The sequence below is a fragment of the Balearica regulorum genome, chromosome 2 (assembly GCF_011004875.1).
Source record: "Balearica regulorum gibbericeps isolate bBalReg1 chromosome 2, bBalReg1.pri, whole genome shotgun sequence".
In the NCBI taxonomy this organism is placed as follows: domain Eukaryota; kingdom Metazoa; phylum Chordata; class Aves; order Gruiformes; family Gruidae; genus Balearica; species Balearica regulorum.
The window spans coordinates 123522316-123542127 of record NC_046185.1 but is presented as its reverse complement, the minus strand read 5'-3'; the positions used below and the strand labels follow the sequence as shown (position 1 = coordinate 123542127).

Here is a 19812-nt window from a genome sequence, read left to right as displayed (position 1 = left end):
CCTGGTGTGCCCCAGCATAGGTGAAGTCAGTCTTCTATCCTTGAGAGGCGTAAGCGGATAACTAGAGTGATAGATAACCACTTTAAAAGGCCAAACATAAACTTATTTCAGATTATGGCACTTTCTCCAAATGCAAGCAAATGCAAGAATCTCAAATAAAAATAATTACCCTGTTGTTACTTTTTCAACTAAGTAGCATGGATAATACTCATCTACTTCAGAAGGATGTCAGGAGGATGTTTATGAATGCTTTGAGGATGAAATTCTTCATGTAAATCTCTAAATATTGGCTCTTCTAATGAAAAGTCCTGTATAAATTCAGACCATTTGTTAAGTTAATTCATTATTATTTAATTGTACATATATTTATACATGTATTTTTCTATTTATATTTTTATACAGAAGTCCCATCAAAGCCTGTCCATTTACACTGACTTTTACTTCACATGGAACTAATATTTTGGTTTGGAACATTTTCAGGGGCATTTCTTCAGTCAGTAGTGCTCCACTGAGTTGCCAGGAGCTTTGCTGTTGTTTATCTAATGAGGATGTGTCTTTGAAAGTCTCCTTAGTGAGAGGCAACCGTCCTGATCTCATTTTGAGAGCGTTTATTAACCGGCACTGGGAGTAATGATAACCAAGGAAGCTGTATTTAAAATAATACAAACACCACTCACAGTTACATATCGTTTCTCTCCAGCATGCCAGACTTTTTTGGAGTTCAGGGAAGTCATACCATATTGTAAGTCATAAAACTGGTTCCATTTGGAATAAAGTGAAAACAGAGCATTCAGCAGTGTAAGGCAGGGGCTCTGAAACTCAACCCCACAGACACTTTGATTGCTTAAAGCCAACCCATATTTCAAGCTGATTTCTCTGACATTGCTCACAGACACTTCGAAGTAGGAGGGTAGCGTTGATACTGCCACTTCCACAGTCCACACCGACACTGATGACAAAGTACAGTGCTGCCCAGAGCAGGTTACTGCTTTGGAATCAGTGTCCTTGGGCACTGGTGTTGAGGCCCACTGTTTTACTTTGTTTAGCTTCGCTGAATCTGTTTGAGGGTGACCCAGCTAGTGTCGTTCTTTTCTGTGATGAGGAGTAAGATGGTGTGAAGTGGCTCCACTTCAACCTCCACCTTGTTTCTTCCGGGGACACAAGCACCACCCACACAAATTCCCCAACACGCCAACTTCAGTGCTGCAGCTTTTGCTAAAGGGATCTTGCGCCAAAATTTGCCTCATGCATATTTTCTATACTGTACCCTTTGACTCAAACCTTTCCCACCAGGAGGTCCGATCTTTGAAGGTATGTAATGGACCTGACTCAAATCTTAAATCAAGGAAACCTCCATCTTCCTATGCATAGATAAAAGAGTGTAAGCACTTTACCATTTTTTCTGGTCAGCCTTAGTAATATTCAAGGCAAGTTGTTGGGGTTACAAAGCCATCTTCTTTCACGTCTACCCAGCTACCTTCCCTATCATGCAAACGTTGCTGTTACTGACCATACAGAACTAGTGCCCTTAGTGACTGGCTGGAAACCATCTTTTTCCCCATTAGAACCTTTGCAGTCTTTTCAGTTTGGCCACCCATGATGGTTAATATTTGCAGACATGACTTAATATGAGTAAATAAATCTGGACCTTTGTCCCATTGTGTTCAAAGGACTGGTAGGTGCCTGCCAGCAGTTCCTCACCTCAGCAGCATCAGCAACCTTGTAACAGATGGTCTCTCTCATCAGATAAAGAGGAATATCTACTGCCCCTCTGACTGACACACCTCAGGGCACAAAGCATCCCTCAGCAGCTTGAAAGAAATACAAGGTCTCCAGTAAAAAAGACCCAAAAGTCACAAAAAGTATAATGTACCACAGGAAGAGAGATGGTCCCTCACTAGAAGTTTTGCAGGAGCAAGAACTGAAACCAGAGTGGTCTTTGCAAAGAGAAAGCATATCCAGACTCCAGAGGGGCAACCAAATCTGAATTGCTGGAGTTTAGATACCTAAAATGCCTTTGAGACTCAGGACTCAGGTTTCTGTGAGATACAGGAAAAGTATCTTTGACCCAAAGACCTAAGAATCTAAATGCAGATAAAAGGACACAAGCAGAGTGGAACACATGATAAATCCTAAGCAGGATGGCAATGGGATTGATTTGATATAATTTTAAGTTGGGTTTTTTGTTTGGGTTTTTTTTTTGGGGGGGGATGTTGTTATTTTAAGTTTTCTTTGCGTTTCCAACTGTACTATTTAGTTATAGGGTTTGATCCTCCATTGTCCAGCAAAGCTGCAGAATAATTTTCACTGCTGCAAAGAGATTGTGAAATGCCACACGAGACCAGCACTTTGTGACAACGTTAAAAATCTGTATTTAGGCACAATTAACTCTTGTTAAAATCAACAGGGATTTGGGGGTGTGGAACTGTGGGCGGTAGTGTACATGTAACCCTTTTCAACCTTTGGATGGGATCTGCTTGGGGAAGAAGATGTGTGTTGGGGAACAGATGGGGGTGTAGAAACAGCCTCTGCTGCAGAGTTTCCATATGTTCGTGTTCTGTAGAGGAGGGAGATGCTGGTCACCTCAGTGGTGCTGACACATGATTGTCCCAAGTACCTGTTCAGTTGCTCACATGCTCGGCCTTAAATTCACCACAGAGTCCACGTAATAGGGAATTTAACTTTGGGACTGGTCACACAGGTTTTTTTCTGTCCTCTGTTCATAAAGGCTTTTATCCTACAACCGTTTGGATATTTTTGACACAGAAATTCTCTGCTGTTGCAGGGTCCTGTGACAAAGCTATGGCCTTGATCTTTCCTGCTGTCTTCTTACGGTGCGTTGCACTTCTTGTGGAACATATTCCCATTTGCCCTGAGCCTGGGGTGATAAGACGTGTTCACAGAAGCTTGTAAAATGGATGTCGCAGGGCTCTCTCAGGGACTGTACATTTACTATGTGGCTGCCTGCAACTGCAGCCCCAGTTACTGAAATGATCTTTTGCAGCCCTGCTCGCCGCTGGGCTCTGGAGTGATTGCTGTAGTGCAGTCTACAAATAGCTCATTTGAATCACAGGTCCTACTGCATCACCCACTTGTGCTTGTTCATCTCTGTGATTAACCAGTCTCCAATTTGAAACTGTCTTTGCCTGATCGAAGACTTATTATGTTTGCAGTTTTTCAAAGGGGATAAATTTTTTATACCTACCCTGTGAAGAGTTTGTCATTTGAGAGCAACTGTTGAGTGATCCAAAAATTCTTCCTTAAATCCTTCCTTGTGATAAAAACAGACATTTAAACTTTGCCTTCTATGATGCAAGGTCATAATCTAGATTTCAGCAAAGCTGCTAAAATCATTGCTGAAAATTGCACAGTATGAATAAAGTTTATGAGAACAGCTTTTCAAACAAAGGGGCCAGTTTTTGGTTTCAATTCAAATGTGTGCTTCTGCATTCAGTATCTGTGTATTTGCTTTCTTCTGCCAGGCCTGCATTTACCACTTTCCTTTTAAGCCTACCATGAAAAGAAACAGCTAACACTGTAATGTGCAGCGCAAAAGAATACAATGTGCTTCTTGCTCATCCGAAAGACACTCAGTCAGCCGCAATTGCTTCAGGCCCGAAGGGCAGAGTTTATCTGTGAACAGCCAAAGAGCGAGAAAGCTCGTTAGTGTCAAAATTATTTGCTTAAAGAACTAAAAAAGAGCTGCTGCTTTTTTTGTTTTGTTTTGGTTTTGTTTTTCCTTTACCAAGGGAGGTGCAAGTAAGTTGGTAGTCAGGACAATGCCAGATTCTCCTGGCAGCAGAAAATATGACCTGTGCCAAGTATGGCCTGAATTTTTGGATACATGTCAAATGGCACCATTTCTGTGAAAGCTGAAGTTAAATCACAGCAGAATCCAAAACATGAATTACAATTGCAGCTCCTGAGCTCTCCCCGATCTCCTCTCCTGTAGGTTGGCACAGCGAGGTACATGGCCCCTGAGGTTCTGGAATCCAGGATGAACCTGGAGAACGTGGAGTCCTTTAAACAAACAGATGTATACTCCATGGCTTTGGTCCTCTGGGAAATGACATCTCGCTGTAACGGCGTTGGAGGTAAGTGCCATCAGTTTTCTTCTCTCTAAAAGTGTATTTGGACAGACATGCTCTTGTGGTTGTCTGGGGAGGGGATGATTCTTTTTAACTCTCACCAATTGTTCTAGTGTACCTGGATGCTGTAAATTAACAGGCCATTGGTAGTATGGGATGCACATATGCATGGGCAGGCTTGAAGGGCAAGCACCTGCGAGCACGAGAAAATTGGTTCTTGATTGGTGTAAGGATAAATCTGCTGCAAGGTAGACCACTTTTAAAGATAATTAATGTCTGTTTTTTCTTAAAACATCTTGAGTAGCCATGGATTGACTCATTGGTTGACCTCAACCAAAATGATTGGAAACATAGGAATTTGAAATATTAGGACCAAGAAGTGATAACTGCCTCCCATTTACTTTCATGGAATTTTAATTATGAAGCCTAATGAGAGCCAGTTAAGTGTCACATTTACTAATTGATCATTTCAGTAAGAGCCATCATACCTTCCTGCTTTCCCAAAATCCCCAGCCACTGCTCATCATTTGTTGTGATGTTGCAAGAGATCATCCATATGAGAAATCAAGGGATGTTTGTTGTATGAAATGCAGTAACAAAATAAAAATCAGTGGAACTGACTATCAGAACAGCTCCAGGAAGAGCTGCTGTGCTTGTTCATATTCAGAGTTTGCTCACTGAAACAAAATCTCCATTTCTGCTTTGCCTAAAGCTCCCCCAGAATTCCCAGTGTGCGGCACTGGTATGCGCTAGAAATCAGAAAAGTTGCTGTTGAGATATCTGCATTACATATTGCCATATTTGAAGATTTTCACCTTACTTCAGGGACTAAAATGAGACTTAGTTACATATAAAATTCTTCAGTCTGCTGGTATTGTCTAATATTCATTGTAACAAAAACTGCTGTGCAGTCCAGGGCTCTCACAGGCAGTCTGAGGAGTGGGGCTGTAAAAGGTAACACTAATGTGGATGTTATAGTAGATATACAACTATGATTTGATTTGTTAGCCTTCTTCCAAAACCACAGAGGCTGCCTTTTAATTGGGCTTGGCATGGTTGCATATCGAAGGACTGCCACAGAGACAGGACAATCTTGCAGGCTAGAGCACTATAGTATGGGGAACACAGTGTACAGGAGGGGAACCAATGTCCCATGAGAAGATGTGCATAGCTGCTCTTTGTTTCTCTGCTAATATCTGTGGGATACCACAAGGGCGTCCATGGAGGTCTCTGAAGCCGCTCTGCACAGTGGCTGTGTGGCTGCAACACCGTGTCCCTGTGCCTCCACCTCAGTCTCCTCCTATGTCTGACCAGCATTTGATCTTGCTGGGTGGGCTGGACTGCGGGCAACAGATTTGCCCCTGCTTGCACCCTGCCAGGAAAGCTACAAAGGGAGTATGTGTGCAAACAGCTAGTGCTAGCATAAAAGCATGAAAAAAAATTATTTCCTAGTCAAACATTTCAGGGAAAAAACATTTGGTGCTTCAGGAACTGAACCTCAGTCTGGCATATTCCAAGGCGAACCTATCCACGTTTAACTGTCGTGGTCATGCCTGTTCCAAATGCGTTGGCACAACCTCAGCCTTTCATTAGCACTTTGTAAATGTGGCTGAGGAGATTTAAAACCTGAGAAAAAGGATCTTTGCCCTCTCTCTTGAGCTCTCTCTGTTTCTTGCATTTAGGGACTCAACTTATTAATATAAATATGAGCTGTTCACTGTGGAGTCTTTTATCTTTGCGGATGCCTGAGTCCCTTCCTGTTCATTATTTGCTGAGTACGGCAAAATGGATATTGTGGCAAAAGCAAACCTTATTGCTGCTGTTCTCAGAAGATGACTGCCTAAAAGAGGATATAAAGGGAGTTTCATAAGGAAGGAAAATCACCAGCATGTTTAGCTAGAAGAGACTGACCCACTATAACCTTGAGAAGAAAAGCTGAAGTCATTTCAGGAAAAGGAAAGATTTCTCTGGCCCAGCATCCCCCTTGCTTTCAAGGTGGAGCTTAACCCCCACCCACATCGAGATTTTCCCTGTTCATTTCATCCCTCGGTCATCCTCATCTCCAGAAACACATTTCTTGAGTTTTGTTTCCCTATTTCAGTCATCTTTCCAGAGGCTAAAGTCCCAGCAAAAGCACAGGAGTACTTGGGCAGATCTGTAGCGGGTGGAACTTGGGCTTAGTGTCTCCATCCAGAACAGTTAAATACAACTCCTGGGATGTAGCTCCCTTAACTTGTCACTGGTACTGAGCTGCAGCAGAATGGCACAGTTTCTCTCATTTCCTTCTTAGATTTTCCCCTGGTTCGTGCAGTCTGGCTATCTTTGCAACCAGCTGGTGAAATACCCTTACAGTGATTCATGACTACAGCTCCCCCTCTGCTTTCTCTCTCCATCTGTCACCCGTGAGACTCCCTTCTCTCCTCGCAGCCTTCCCGAGGAGCTGCCTCTGCTCACGCAAACCCCTCTTTCCTTTCTAAACTGCTAGGCACTGAGAGAAATGACCTCATGTGTAAGCCAGAGTAGGCTGACCTGATTGCAGCCAGCCTTTCCAAAGGAGCCTGAAAGACATAGGCACCGTCTTTGCGGGGCAGGCTTGGCTGCCGTGTCAGCTCCCTGTCGCTAGAGAAAGCCGGTGGCGGTTTAGAGGACACGAGCGGCAGTCTAAGCCGAGGCAGCGGCATTAGCAACTTGCATTAGGGAGGAAATCATGGGGGGGGGGGGGGGGGGGGGTGGTGCCAATTGCCATTCAGCCGCATTAAGGTACAGTGACTTACTTCTTTTACAAAGGGAGCTCTCAGGATTCATTTGTCGGTGTGCAGGTGTTCGGTGAGTGTGGGAGGCAATGGAGGCAGGTCTTTTCGCTACAGCAGCTTTGTCAAACACAGTCTCCATGCTATGCCAGGCCTTTTCAGTCAGCAGACGTTTAAACAAAAATACCCAGCAGCATAATCCATACTGTGAAGCTGCCGTAGTAAATAAGCAGGTGGGGATCGGCTTTCGAGAAGGGCCATGCTGTTCATTGTTACTTTGTTGTGCTAAATATGGAGAAGCAGAAATGGGGCACGAGGGAAAGGCAGACAGAGGCAAAGATCGAGTTTGACTGATTTTTCACCGGAGTATAATTTAAGAGGCATATTTAGAAACTCAGCTATACTACTTTGGGGAGAACTTCAACTGCTCCACGCTGCCGTTAACTTGGTATTTCATTCAGCGCAACAGCTGTGCACCAGATGCTGCACGTTGCAAGAAATATAATTTTCATCTCAACCACTTGCTTTCAGAGCGACACAGCTTTGACGACTGAGGCAAGTGTAATTTCTTTGACAGCCTCCTAGAAAGAAAAGAAAACCATCTGGTTTGTATCAGAGTTGCTACGGGTGGGGGACTGTTGGGGGTGGCAGGGGAGAAGGAGAGGAAAGGGAACTTCTGGACACACAGGGTTGGTGAAGAGGGAGAAGAGAAACCCCTCAGAAAATGGCGACGTTGCTCGTGCAGGATTGTACTGCCTGGAGTGGTGGCTGGCTTCGGTATAGCAGCAGGGCTTTGTGTGAAATGGCAGCATTGCTTTACCAGAGCTGTGTTTAATGTGAATAAAATCACTGATTAATCTTATGCTCACTTGGAAAGAGTCAGCCAAAAGCCACAGTTTGGTAACCAAACATTTGTGCATCCTGTACCTTATGAAATGCTCAGCTTTCGTCATATTGACGTGGAGGGGTGACAGTTTCTGGCGGCAGGGAGCACGTTGATAGCCTGTACAGTGGGGCTGTGCCTGCGCATTGGGCCCTGAGGCCAATGAGGGCCTGATTTAAACCTCTCCTTCTGTGGAGCGGAGCCCAATTAGGGCATGTCTGCACTGTGCTGGCTTGTGGTGGCGTATAGCCCCGAGCCGGTACATCCACACAGTGCAGCATCACCCCATGGCAGTAACTCATGTCCTAGAAAGTCTCTAAGTGTCACCACAGTACTACATCTAAGGTAACAAGTGCTGTCCTTCAACAAGCCCAGGTAGCAGTAGACAAGATTGCTGCACTAGGCTCCATGTTGGGCGCTGATGTGCTCTGTGTTCCTCTACTTTCCCACCTCAGGATCCAGCACATAGTGACTAAGCAGCCTGTAGCCATACACTGATAGCACGTGCACTCCCAAACCTTTGGAAAAGTGACTGTGTCTGTGGTCATCAGATGTGAAGTCACTTAAAACATGTCTGTGCAAAGGAAGCTGCACAGTGAGTTCACCCATCCCAACGCATCCTCAACCATCCCAGCTAGCATCTATATTCTGACGGAGTGGAATGGGGAAAACTAGGCAAAATGTGAAGTAAGAACATGACAGCTCCTTAAACTTGGCCATGAAAAGGCTTTTGAGCCTCTGCTTTGTGCATTATTATCCCTTTGTGCAACAGCTAAGTAGATCCACCACCCAAATTCCTCTAGCATGAAGAAAGACACGATCTGCACACACATGAAGGTATGTGTGAGCTGTCACAGTACCTCTACCCCTTCTGTGGCTCTCCCCTTGTAAACTCTAAAGTCAAGGATGTTTCAAAAGGGCCTAAAGGTTCCTAAACACAAGCCTACTGCTGTGGACTGTGCTTCACAGTTGATTTTTGCTGGTCTTCTTTCATCTCACTCCGGTTTTGATTCTACAAATGAGCCTTCATCTTACAGCATGAAAAGTTGTCCCACAGAAATCCGTAAGACGCATGAGGGAGTGTTGACAGGGTTTGCAGGTGTGCTGCTCTGACCCAAAGGAAGAGAATCTTACTGCAAAGAGCTTAGGATAGAAAAAGATCATATGAGTGAGGCGTATTTTTCATGAGGAACCCACGGCCAAATTTTCCAAAGCATTCATCAGGCACAACAAATAGATTTTCAGTAATGTCTATGTTTGGGGCTAAAAATCCAGTCCCAGCCTTTCTGAGAGTTATGGCCAGGCCAGTGTCAAAGGAAACCAGAGGTACGGTGATTATTAGTGCAAGGTAGCTCACAACCATAAAGATTAAATGCTGGAGGTTAAAGTTGTAGGAACTCTGCCATTACTGAACGCTAAGGGTGCTGTAGTTCACGGTATCAGAGGTATTTATGGTACTTCAGCCAGTTGTCATTTTTAGTGCCTGACTGGTCTAAAAACAATCAAAAGAAACACATAAGGCATGAAAAATAGATTCAGCATCTATATACAGCCGTGCACAAGCAGCTAGACACAAACATCTTAACGCACCTCAAATTGACATCTGTTACATCTACTGTAGCATGTCAACATGATCCATGAATAACCCCAGCTATTACTGCAGAACGTGTCTGACACCTGAGATTCCACAGCATAAGGATGATTTACTTGCAAGAGGATTCAGTGGGCTTTTCTTTCTAAGGGAAAGAGAAGCAAGACAATAAATAGAAAGAAGATGCGGCATGCTTTTCAAACTGAGGGCAGGCATGACTGTATTACTATAAAGTTGTTACAGTGAAATGGCATCTGGCCTCAATTTCTCTCTCTTTACCATAAAAAAAAAAAAAAAAAAAAAAAAAACCAAACCAAAAAAAAAAACCCCAAACCTGAAAAACCTATTCAATCTTTATATTTGAAAGAGGAATGCTCATAGCATAGAAATAATTTCTCAAACAGGGAAAACGTATTACAAACCTATCGATTCCCTGGTAAGGCTTTTCCTTCCCCCACATGAACCATCTCATGAACCTGAATGGTCTTCGGATTGAGCTCAGCAAGAGGAAACAGGTCAGCACCACAGCACCAGTTTCCCTCTGTTGGACATTCGGACTCCTGATGCCTCATACTGCAGTAAGATCTCAGAGCCTTGGCTGGTGTCCACGACCACTACCACAATCAAACCATGACTGATGGAGATGGTGTAGGAAATGACCATCTAGGTCATGCTATTTAAATTTTCCCAGCAAACTTTAATATTTTGGTTAGCTTTGAAAGTAGAGGTATCTGCTTTGTAATCATTGTGCATCCGCTGCAGAGTAATCCAGGTCTGAACAGCAAGATGGCAACTTCCCAATTAACTTCTAGGGCTAAAGTCTTGTAAATGTACTTTGGCTGAGTAATCTCTGACTCAGATTAATGTGGGTGGAACTGGTATGCCTTCTTGTAGAGGAAAAAAACCAAAGTGGAGTTTGGCCCTTGATTCCTAAAGAAAGTGTTGCGTATGAGAAGATAGGAGTTGTGTTTCATGACTATAGGCACTCTCCAGAGCATTGTGTGGACAGTGGCCAGCACCAGATGGTTCAGGAGAAGGAAGGGCAGCTCTGCAGGAGGCAGCCGTGGGGTGATCTGCTGCACTGCACACACCATTGTTTGCAGCTGGATCTTGCAACGCTGAACATTTGAAGCACAAGGTTTAATATCCCTTCCCAAATGTTTGTTATCGTAACTTGGCTATTCTTTTTAAGCATTAGAAATTCTTTTTCTGTAGCTTAATAAAATCTTCATCTCGTAGCCATCTCATAGCCAGAAGTGAGATCTACAGCCTGACTCTAAGGTTTTGGAGAAAAGTCCACCTTTTAGCTATGTTTGGTTCTACCTAGTTTTTATCCTGAGACATGACAGAAGGATCTGACCTGTCTTACCTTGATCATTAGTTATTTTCAGTATTTTATCATATGACCCCTTACCTTTTTCTCTGAAGTAAACAAAGCCAAGATTTAGAGGTTCTTCCCATTTTTTTCTGGGCCCTTAATCATTGTTACCACCCTTCTTGCAGCTTCTTTTTATCAAAAAATGCCCCTTGAGAGAAGTCAGCAGCACTGGATGCTGCATTTGAACTTTGGTTGTAACATTACGCAACAGTACTGTGTCTCCCGTCTTGTTCATCCCTCTTCACACATCTTTTGGGCGCTCACATGTATTCTTCAGACTTGTAGATTACACTTCAGTTTTTCTTGCCCTCAATTAATTCCTAGAAAGAAATAAGAGGCAGCAGAACAGGCCAACTTCATAAATCTTTATCTAATACTAGCAAGTCATTAGGCCTGTGAGTAAAGTCTCCATCTGTTCCCAAAGAAACCACAGCATTTTCTACACTGTGTCAGCATCTACTATAATATTTCCGCTCTCAGAGATTTCTTGAGTTTTCTCCAAAGGTCCCATATGTCTGCCTCTTCCTTACTCCCTCCAAAGAAAAGCAAAGAAAATATGCAGCATGCAAACAAAAACTAGAACGGCAGCAGCCCCTTCAGGAAGCTGTGCCCCCTGCATCATGGGCCAAAAATGACCCATTTTGGGAAAGAGGCCTAAAATAAGAGCCGATTACTGCTTTCTGCAAAGGAACACAGCTAAGTAATAAACAAGGGCGGCATGGCAGCTTCCAGCACTGCTTCTTAAGTGTATCTTTGTCCTTTTCAAGCAACTGTTTCCTCCTAGCAATCTGGCACATCAACATCTATCATGACCTAGTTAGATTTCAGCTTATATTTCACCTGGTAAGTGTGTGTGGACTCCAGGGGACCTAAGGGGGACCAGTTCGTGCAAGCCTCACTCGAGGAAAACTCACCTTGAACCTCCTGTGTGTTCTGCCTCAGCACAGATTGAAAGGCTCACAAACCATTATAGGTTATTCTGCTGCTCTGACTGTTGCTAATATGATTATGTACTAAAGAGTTTAAATGAAAATTGTTTAGTTGGCTAGGAAAGAAAAGGGGAGGGAGGGGGCGTGTGGGAGAAACACATTTGAAGCATTTTTGAAAATGCCAACTGGCTTTGCTTTGTTTGGAGCTGGTCAAGCAGAACAGTGGCACTGAGCAGCTAATCAGTAGCTCTTACTCCTCCAGAGAATAGCCAGCTCCCTTCACGCTTGGCACCAGCACAGCCCAGCTGAATACCCTTGTGTTTGCTTATTCTTTTGGCAGAAGTGAAAGAGTACGAGCCCCCGTTTGGCTCTAAAGTGCGAGAACACCCCTGCGTGGAAAGCATGAAGGACAATGTCCTAAGAGACAGAGGGCGACCCGAGATCCCCAGCTCCTGGCTTAACCATCAGGTAAGAGGACCACGTGTGAGCAGCTGGGAGCTGCTGCCTGAAGCCTGAGCCCTAACTCAGCTCAACAGTCTGGATGTCTCTTTTGCATGGATTAGAGCTCTGTCACACAGTGACACCGGTGCTGCCGTGGTTCAGGCACCACAGTGCTCTCCACCATGACTTCTGCTGCCCACCAGTGTAATCTAAAAGTGATCAAAACAAAAAAATTGGAAACCTGAGATCTGACAATCATCCAGCCAGCCTCAGAATAATTAGGGCTTTAGAGCGTACTGTGTGCAGGCTCTGAAAGGTCAAAGAGAAAAACTTCACACATGGGCCCCTTCAGCAGAGAAAACAAATCTCAGTACTTTATCATGGAGAGCAGTCATAGTTGTATCCCAGCTGTTGACAGGTTTAAGAAAATAGGAAATGAGTCTTCAGCAAGCCAGTCTGTTTTTATTCAGGTTGCACGTTAGCAGTCCGTTTCCCTTGCATGTCGTGAAGCACTTTGTCAGCTTCCCCATTCACGGACACCACGGTTGCACTTCCTAGGCAATAGTTGCAGCCTGATTTATCAGTAGAGATAAAACAAGAATCGTATCAGGGGAGAAGTGAGGCTTGGTCATTCCACTTGTCAATGAAATATGTTGAGTGGTCTTTACAGAGAAGAGGAAAGCATCGTGAACAAGCCCAGCAACCAAGATCAGCTAGTATTTCTACCAGGAGCAATGTAACACTCCCTTTTTCATTCCAGTCGAGATGTTAAAATCATAGCCTAACACCTACTTAGGAAAGGCCAAGTGAGTGGCCGAAATCAATCATCTTTCCAACTTAGAACAACATGTCTGCCGTCTGATGACTGTGGCAGAGTGCGGCTCCTTGCAGGACCCCAGGGACTTGCTCCCTGTGTAGTCATCTATGATGAGTAGGGTTACTGAGGTGGGGTGCTTTAACTGGGGAGGAGAGCTGTATTTTGTGGGACACGTGGATATTTGATGTCACTAGTACTAAAAAGCTCTTGACATTTCTAGGAGCCATAGATACAGCCATCATCTTCTCAACGACAAGTTGAGCTGAGAGATTGTACTAATACTCGTCTTTGTAGAAAAGAACTGGTTGCAGAAATAGTATAAAAATTGTGGATGAGCTGGTGAAAGGGATCATGAGTTGGCTGCAGTTGTTTGTTTTCCACAAAGCCAAAATGAAGTCCAAACTGGTAATACATATGTGGTACTTTAGGAGAGCCCAATTAACAAAGCAGAAAAGAATCCTGAGCCAGATCATTTGGGAGAAAAAAAACCTAAATAGTAGAAAATGCTTAAAATTAGTAACAATGTGAGAACATGTCTCGGGATATTCAAAAGACATGGTCTTACGTGTGAAAAAAATTAAAGAAGGGTAGAGAACTGATAAGGAAAACAGAAGAACAACAGGAAGATCTGTGGTCAGCAAACAAGGATAATGACCATTTTCTCAAGAGCAAAAGGAAACCTAACTTAGTACCAATCTGTTGCTGGATATGAGAGAAAGATACTGCTTATGCTAATGCGAACGCAGACGTCAGCAAATATTTCTGTTCTGCATTTGGGAAGAGTCAGATGATGTACATGTAATAGAAGGTGATGAAAGCCCCTATAAAGCAGAAGTCATCGGCACTTAAAGCAGGCCAGGGGCAGTGTTAGTTGGCCCAGAGCCTTGTCTGCGTTCGGGACAGGGCTGCTCCCGTGGGCACTGCCGCAGGGCACTGCGTTACGTGGCGGTAGAAGCAGGCAGTACCACTGGTTATGGCCTGGAGAGAAATGTCTGGGAGCTCATTTAATGCGCAGCCAGGCATAGCAGCAAGCGTAGGTGTGCCGGCACACCCAGGGTGCCGGGGCAGGGAAGCGCTGGGCTCGGGATCCCCGCGGAGCTCAGGCATGGGGCAGGCCCGCGGCTGCTCTCGTGGCAGCAAGCCTGAGCGTGCGGAGGGCTGCAGCTTGAGGTACTGGACTGGAGCTGTAAGATACTCTGAATTTTTCCACCTCTAGGTTTACATAACGAGTAAAATGACGGCAGATTTGGACCTAAGTGTCCTGTGTTCAACTTCAGAGATTTCTTCCCTATGTAAAAGCCAGACCTCAGTCTGTCCCCCCAGTACGGGGCACCCCACCGACTGGGAGAACCACACGTCTGCATTTGTGTGTCACCGTGTGTCACCGGCACGGGCACGGCTGGCTCCAGCAGGGTTCAGCTGAGAGTCTAAGGCAGGAAATGGATGCCTGATAGCACACTCACAGGACATTTAATGAAGGTGGATTTAATTCCCTTCATCTGAATCCCTTCAGCATTTCACATTGCGCTATCTAAAATGCAGTGACGCATTGGCTTCCACGGGGCTGTGACAGTTTGCAGCAGCTGAGGATCTGCTTTGAACTCCATAGAAGTTGCTCTTACTGTAATGGCTCTTCCATATTCATTTCCTTCCTCTGCAGTCATGTTTTTGTAATGAACTCATTATTCATCGTGATAAAATTCTGGAATGGATTTACATACTACAATTTTTTCCCCCCTTAATGAGATTTGTTGCACTATTGATTTCAAGTTAATGTTTAATATTTAATTTAATTTACTGCTTGTAATTTCAATGCCAGCAGAAAACTAATGTTATTTGTATACAGACAATAACATTCTGCTATTAACATTGACATCAGTCAACATCACCAATTAGGTAAATTATGCAATTAATGCAGTGTTGTGAAATGTTATTTTTTTAAATAAGAAGTTTAAGATAAATCCTACTTAATGGGCTTTTAGTGTCATAAAGCAAAGCACACAATTTCCTGGCAAATACCTCATGTTTATAAAATGCATTACAGAGCTGCAACTGTTTTTTGCTCCTGTAAACATGTGCATCAGCATTGAAATGAAGGTTAAATAGTTACATCTGTGAGTGACATGTGTTTAAGCGTTTGTGGGACTGTGGCCCATATTTGCACATAGATTTAGTTAGTCTGCAAGGAATTTATGAAGGGCTGATGTAGCGCCTGATATTGCTGGCAATCAGAATTTTGTTCGAAAAACCCAGACAGAATTCCATGCAAAGTCGTCATGGGTTGAGCGGGAAGTCACCTTATCCAAGAATTCTGATCATATTTATTAAAAATATACCCTACTTGATTCTATAGCACTAGTCCAAGGCACCATTTTTCTTCTTATAAAGTATCAGAACATACGCCCAGAAATGACAGTACCAACTAAAGTGCTGAAAATATTGTAGTGGGGTTTCTTTTTATAAAAAAAAAAAGCATGCCCCCATGACAGGAGCAGGAGAGCCTTTAAAGCACCTCCAGGACACACGTGAATAAATGCCCTGAGCTTCGGAGGGCACCAAAACCACTCTCCCACGCGAGCTTTGGTGGTGACTGGCCCCATCACAGCTGCTCTCTCTGTGCTCCCTGCAGGGCATCCAGATGGTGTGTGAAACTCTTATTGAGTGCTGGGACCACGACCCCGAGGCCCGGCTGACGGCACAGTGCGTCGCAGAGCGCTTCAGCGAGCTCAAGTACCACGACAAGCTTTCGGGGAGAAGCTGTTCAGAGGAGAAGATCCCCGAAGACGGCTCCGTGACCACTGCCAAGTAGCACGTACCCTAGAACTCTGAAACGGAGGGAAGTCACTCCTAGACGTGTTCACCTTGGCAAAGGAAGAAGTCTCGACCGGTGCCTTGACTTGCTTCCTGGAGGACTGAGGCTGTCACTACTCCTTTTAGGCTCTGGCTCTGGACAGGGAGATGTATTCATGGGAATTAAAAGCCAGGGAGTAGGTGTCATACCCTAGCATTGGCTGCCAGCATCATGTCATAGGAGGAGCTATGTATGTTAGCACTTCCTCAGGAAATGAGATTTGAAAATAGCCAATAACATTATGCACTTTATTAATGCCTGTATATAAGTATGAAATTGCTATTTTTATATATATATACATATATATATAAAAAATGTGTGTGTATGTATATATATATCTATATCTCTAAACCAGCCATGCTCTGAAAAAAAGAGTTTATTAAAAAAAAAAAAGTGCTTCCAGGAAATTACGGTGCATTAGAGATCCCCCCCTTAGGGAAGGAGCCTGGGGAGACTGGCATAGCACCACACCAGCAATTGTGCACTAAGCGCTCTGCCAAAAAGATAGGAATGATATGCAATAAGAAGATGGCTTGCAAAGCATGTGCTGTGAACAGCCGGCTGTGACCCTGCAGTTCACAGTTGCAGGAGCAGTCTCACAGTGGACAGGCCGATTTGGCTTTACGGTTTTACCTATGCATTCCTGTCTGCAGCACATTTGGGAAAGTTCAGGGATGCCTTTGCCCTCTCACCTTAACCCCAGTGTCCTCATAGCGTCCCAGAACGGGAGTGTGAGGAGGTTTGGTCCCCCCCCCACACGTGCGTTTCCATACAGAGATCATTAATGTTATATGTTTATTGCTTTGAATTCACGCTGTTCGCAAGCAGGTTGCAAAATATCAGCGGGTTGCGTTTTTCCCCTCCTCCCATCCCCACCCCCAAACCACACAAAACAAGACAGGGCCAGCAATAATCCAAGCAGATGTTTTATATTTGCTGTGCATTCTGAGTGCAGGCAGTACTTTTTTTTTTTTTTCCACCTTCCTTTTACCTTGATTTTGTTGCTGTGAGAGCAAACATTTTTTTCCCCAGCATGTCTAATTGCTTGACACACCGCAGCCTGACTCTGTTCCACACTTCCTAGAGAAAAACAAGGACAACGGCCAGTGCCTTTATTTTTGCTAAAGGACCTTGGAGATGAGGGAAAACTCCATAGCATTAAGTTAACGGCATATCCTGCTTGCATATAGGGCTGCCCTCAGCGAGTCAGCAATTAACTGAAAAACCCCCAAACCCAAGGAAGATGATTTATTCCAAGAGGATCCCTCAGACATTGCTTACATTCTCTACGTTATCCAAAATGTTTAAGACAGTTGCCATCACATTGTGCCTATATAAATGACAGCAATGTGTTTAGTAAGTGCTAACAATTTTATCTTCAGGAATTTTGAAGTGATTTTTTTCCGCTTTTTTCTTCTCCACGGCATGTAGGCAGGCCTTGGAAATGAGAAATTCAGCCAGCACAAACCAGTCCTGTACTGATGTATCTGGTGTCACTTATTAAACACCTTTGACAGATAAACATCGATATTTCTCTAGAAGACATTGCTGTGTAAGTCAATAGGAGTCATGCTTATTCAAATAGGAGTTAAGATTTATGATGACAAATACTTTAATTGAAATGGTTTTGTATCTGTTGTTGTTTATTTTAACCAAACTACTCAGAAATATTTAAACGGAGCAGGGCAAAACCTCAACAACTACAGTGGAATTCAGAGGATACTGTATCAAATTTTATGGGAGGAGAGGGGGAGGGTTTTTTGTAAAAACAAACAAAAAAGAACAGAAAAGGGAAGGCGGGCAGGGGCGCGGGGCTGCGGAGCGGCGGCGGGGGCGCGGCGGGGCCCGCTGCCCTCTAGCGACGCTGCCGCCGCCTCGGCTGCCCGGAGCCGGGGTCGGGGTGGAGGGGATGTCGCGGCCCGTTTCTCTTCCTCCATCCACGCCGAAGGTCAAGAAATGACGTCTGGTAGTTCCTGACAATACTGACATTTTTATGGGGTTTTGTGTTTTTTACTACATGTAAAGGAAAATTTTTATTCTTTTAAGGAATATTTCACCTGTACATCATGTATGAAATAGGAATGTGAACAATATATACTCTTGTATATCAAATGTTTCAAGCACTTAACTTGCTTTGTAAACAGTTTTGGGGTTTTTTTGGTCTGTTTGGGTTTGTTTTGTTTTGTTTTTGTATAAATCAAATGTTTATTGGAGCAAATAAAATAACACCGACTCAAGTTTGTCTTTCATCTTTGGAGCATCCAAAACAGGGAGAGGGCTCTTCCTAATATGATCCCTCTCCTAAAATGATTCAGGCCCATTCCTTTCCCACCAGAGGTCTGAACGTCATGGGCAGCGTGTCCAACGGCCTTTGCGCGTGTCCTGCTTTGCTAATGACACCTTGCCCGGTCTCCATCCTGCCCTTCTGCAGAGCGGCACCAGCAGATAGCCAGACTTGCTGGCCCGTTAGCCCCCACGGTGTAAAACCTTCCCTAGTCTCAGGGGAGGGAGAAGAGGGTTCACAGCTGACGGTCTCCTACTTCTAGGTTGCTCAGTTCTCAGTGTGGATAAGGCCTTAGTTAAACCTCAGTCATTTTGGTACTGGTATTAAGGTGAGCCAGAAGGCAGCCCACTAAATCTGTGTCACTCAGAAGTGTATGATTAATGTGCTTGTGCCTTACAGCTACTGCTCTCCACTCGGTGCTTTCACCTTTTTAAGCTAATACCCCTCCCATGAAAGACATGCAGAATACAAACACCACATAAACAAAGAGCGAGATACCTCACAAAAAAAAAAATTGCCTTGAGTGTGACTTAAATTGAATCTGACCTGTACACAGGATACAGTCCACCAGTGCCTGATTCCAGCATCAGAGACTCTCCAGGCATCACCCTTTTTTTCAGGGAATATATTTTGGTGCTAAAACCCCCACCAGAGCTTATGCTTGGCTGCATTATCTCCTTTTTAACCTCCAAGTGGGGATTCCCCAAACAGGCACCCAGATGTCTTTTGTTCATGAATCAAGCAGAACTGGAGAATAACAGGCTGGCAGGGACCTCCAATCCAGGCGCTGCCCGGTCCAGGCTCCTGTTCAAAACAGGCAGCTTGGGTCAGGTTGGTCAAGACCTTGTTGAATTTTGAATGTGTTCAACGTTAATGATTTCACAACCTCTCTGGGCACCCAGTGGTCTGAACAGAGCAACACACATAGCCAAGGTCAGGTGTGGTACAAAGCACAGTGACCACATCTAGGCTAAAATGGGCAAAATGGGGGCTTTGTAAGAAGGTCCTGCCTAGGTGCCCCCTCAGGCAGACAGCTGCAGGTGGCCAGCTCCTACTTCAAGCCAGCTTCCCTCTGCCCCATGTTACCAGCCTCTAAACCAAGTTGCACAGTGAGGATGCTCTGCAGCCAGCTGAAACCATGGGGACACCATGGAGGGGCCTGCAGGGACCCTTGTGGGGCAGCTGCCGAGGGTGCAGTCAGGACAGGACCCCTGCCAGCTGCAAGGCAGCGCTGCCCGCACCAGCCTTGCTGTGGTTGCTTTAACATTGAGGGATGGTGCGATGCTCTACAGCCTCCCCAGCAAGCGGTAACAGCGCAGCCTTCCCTTCTTTCCTGTTCCTTCAGCAAAGGGCAGGTACAAAACACCTCCCAGCTTCCCTACAGGCATGCACACACCCTCGCTGCCCACACCTCGGTGGTTTCCAGCCGCGTCCTGCCGAACCCTAGGCAAGCCCAGCTGTGGTCAACCCCAGCGTTTGCTGGTGCACTGGTGGCAGTGCCACCATTGGCTGCGTATTGCAAAGATCTGACATCCTGTTTACACTGGCTCAAAGTTTAAGTCCTTCTGGCATAACAAGGCAACCAAGTGTTGCAAACGCCACAGACCTTTCAGTCTTGAAGTACACAATATCCTTGAAATAAAGTACTCTATATCCTCTATTTTTTTTTTTTCCTCAGTTAATGCTTTTGTCCACCTTTCTTATCCTAAATATGGTATTCATCAGCATTCTTCTGTAAGTAGCTCTTAATTAGCACGTCAATCAGCATTTTATCGCCCAGGTACACAGCAAGGAGGCTCC

General features: G+C 44.6%; 1 protein-coding gene across 3 annotated transcripts in view; it reads left to right on the top strand.

Moving 5' to 3' along the window:
• Positions 1-17965, top strand: part of TGFBR2 (transforming growth factor beta receptor 2) — a 61102-nt gene extending 43137 nt beyond the window's left edge. For all 3 annotated transcript variants that reach the window (XM_075745745.1, XM_075745744.1, XM_075745746.1), the window contains 3 exons: positions 3953-4094; positions 11960-12087; positions 15507-17965. In XM_075745745.1, coding sequence (XP_075601860.1) covers positions 3953-4094; positions 11960-12087; positions 15507-15686 — 450 coding nt within the window. In that variant the 3' untranslated portion in view covers positions 15687-17965. The remainder of the gene's footprint in view (positions 1-3952; positions 4095-11959; positions 12088-15506) is intronic.
• Positions 17966-19812: the final 1847 nt, after the last annotated feature.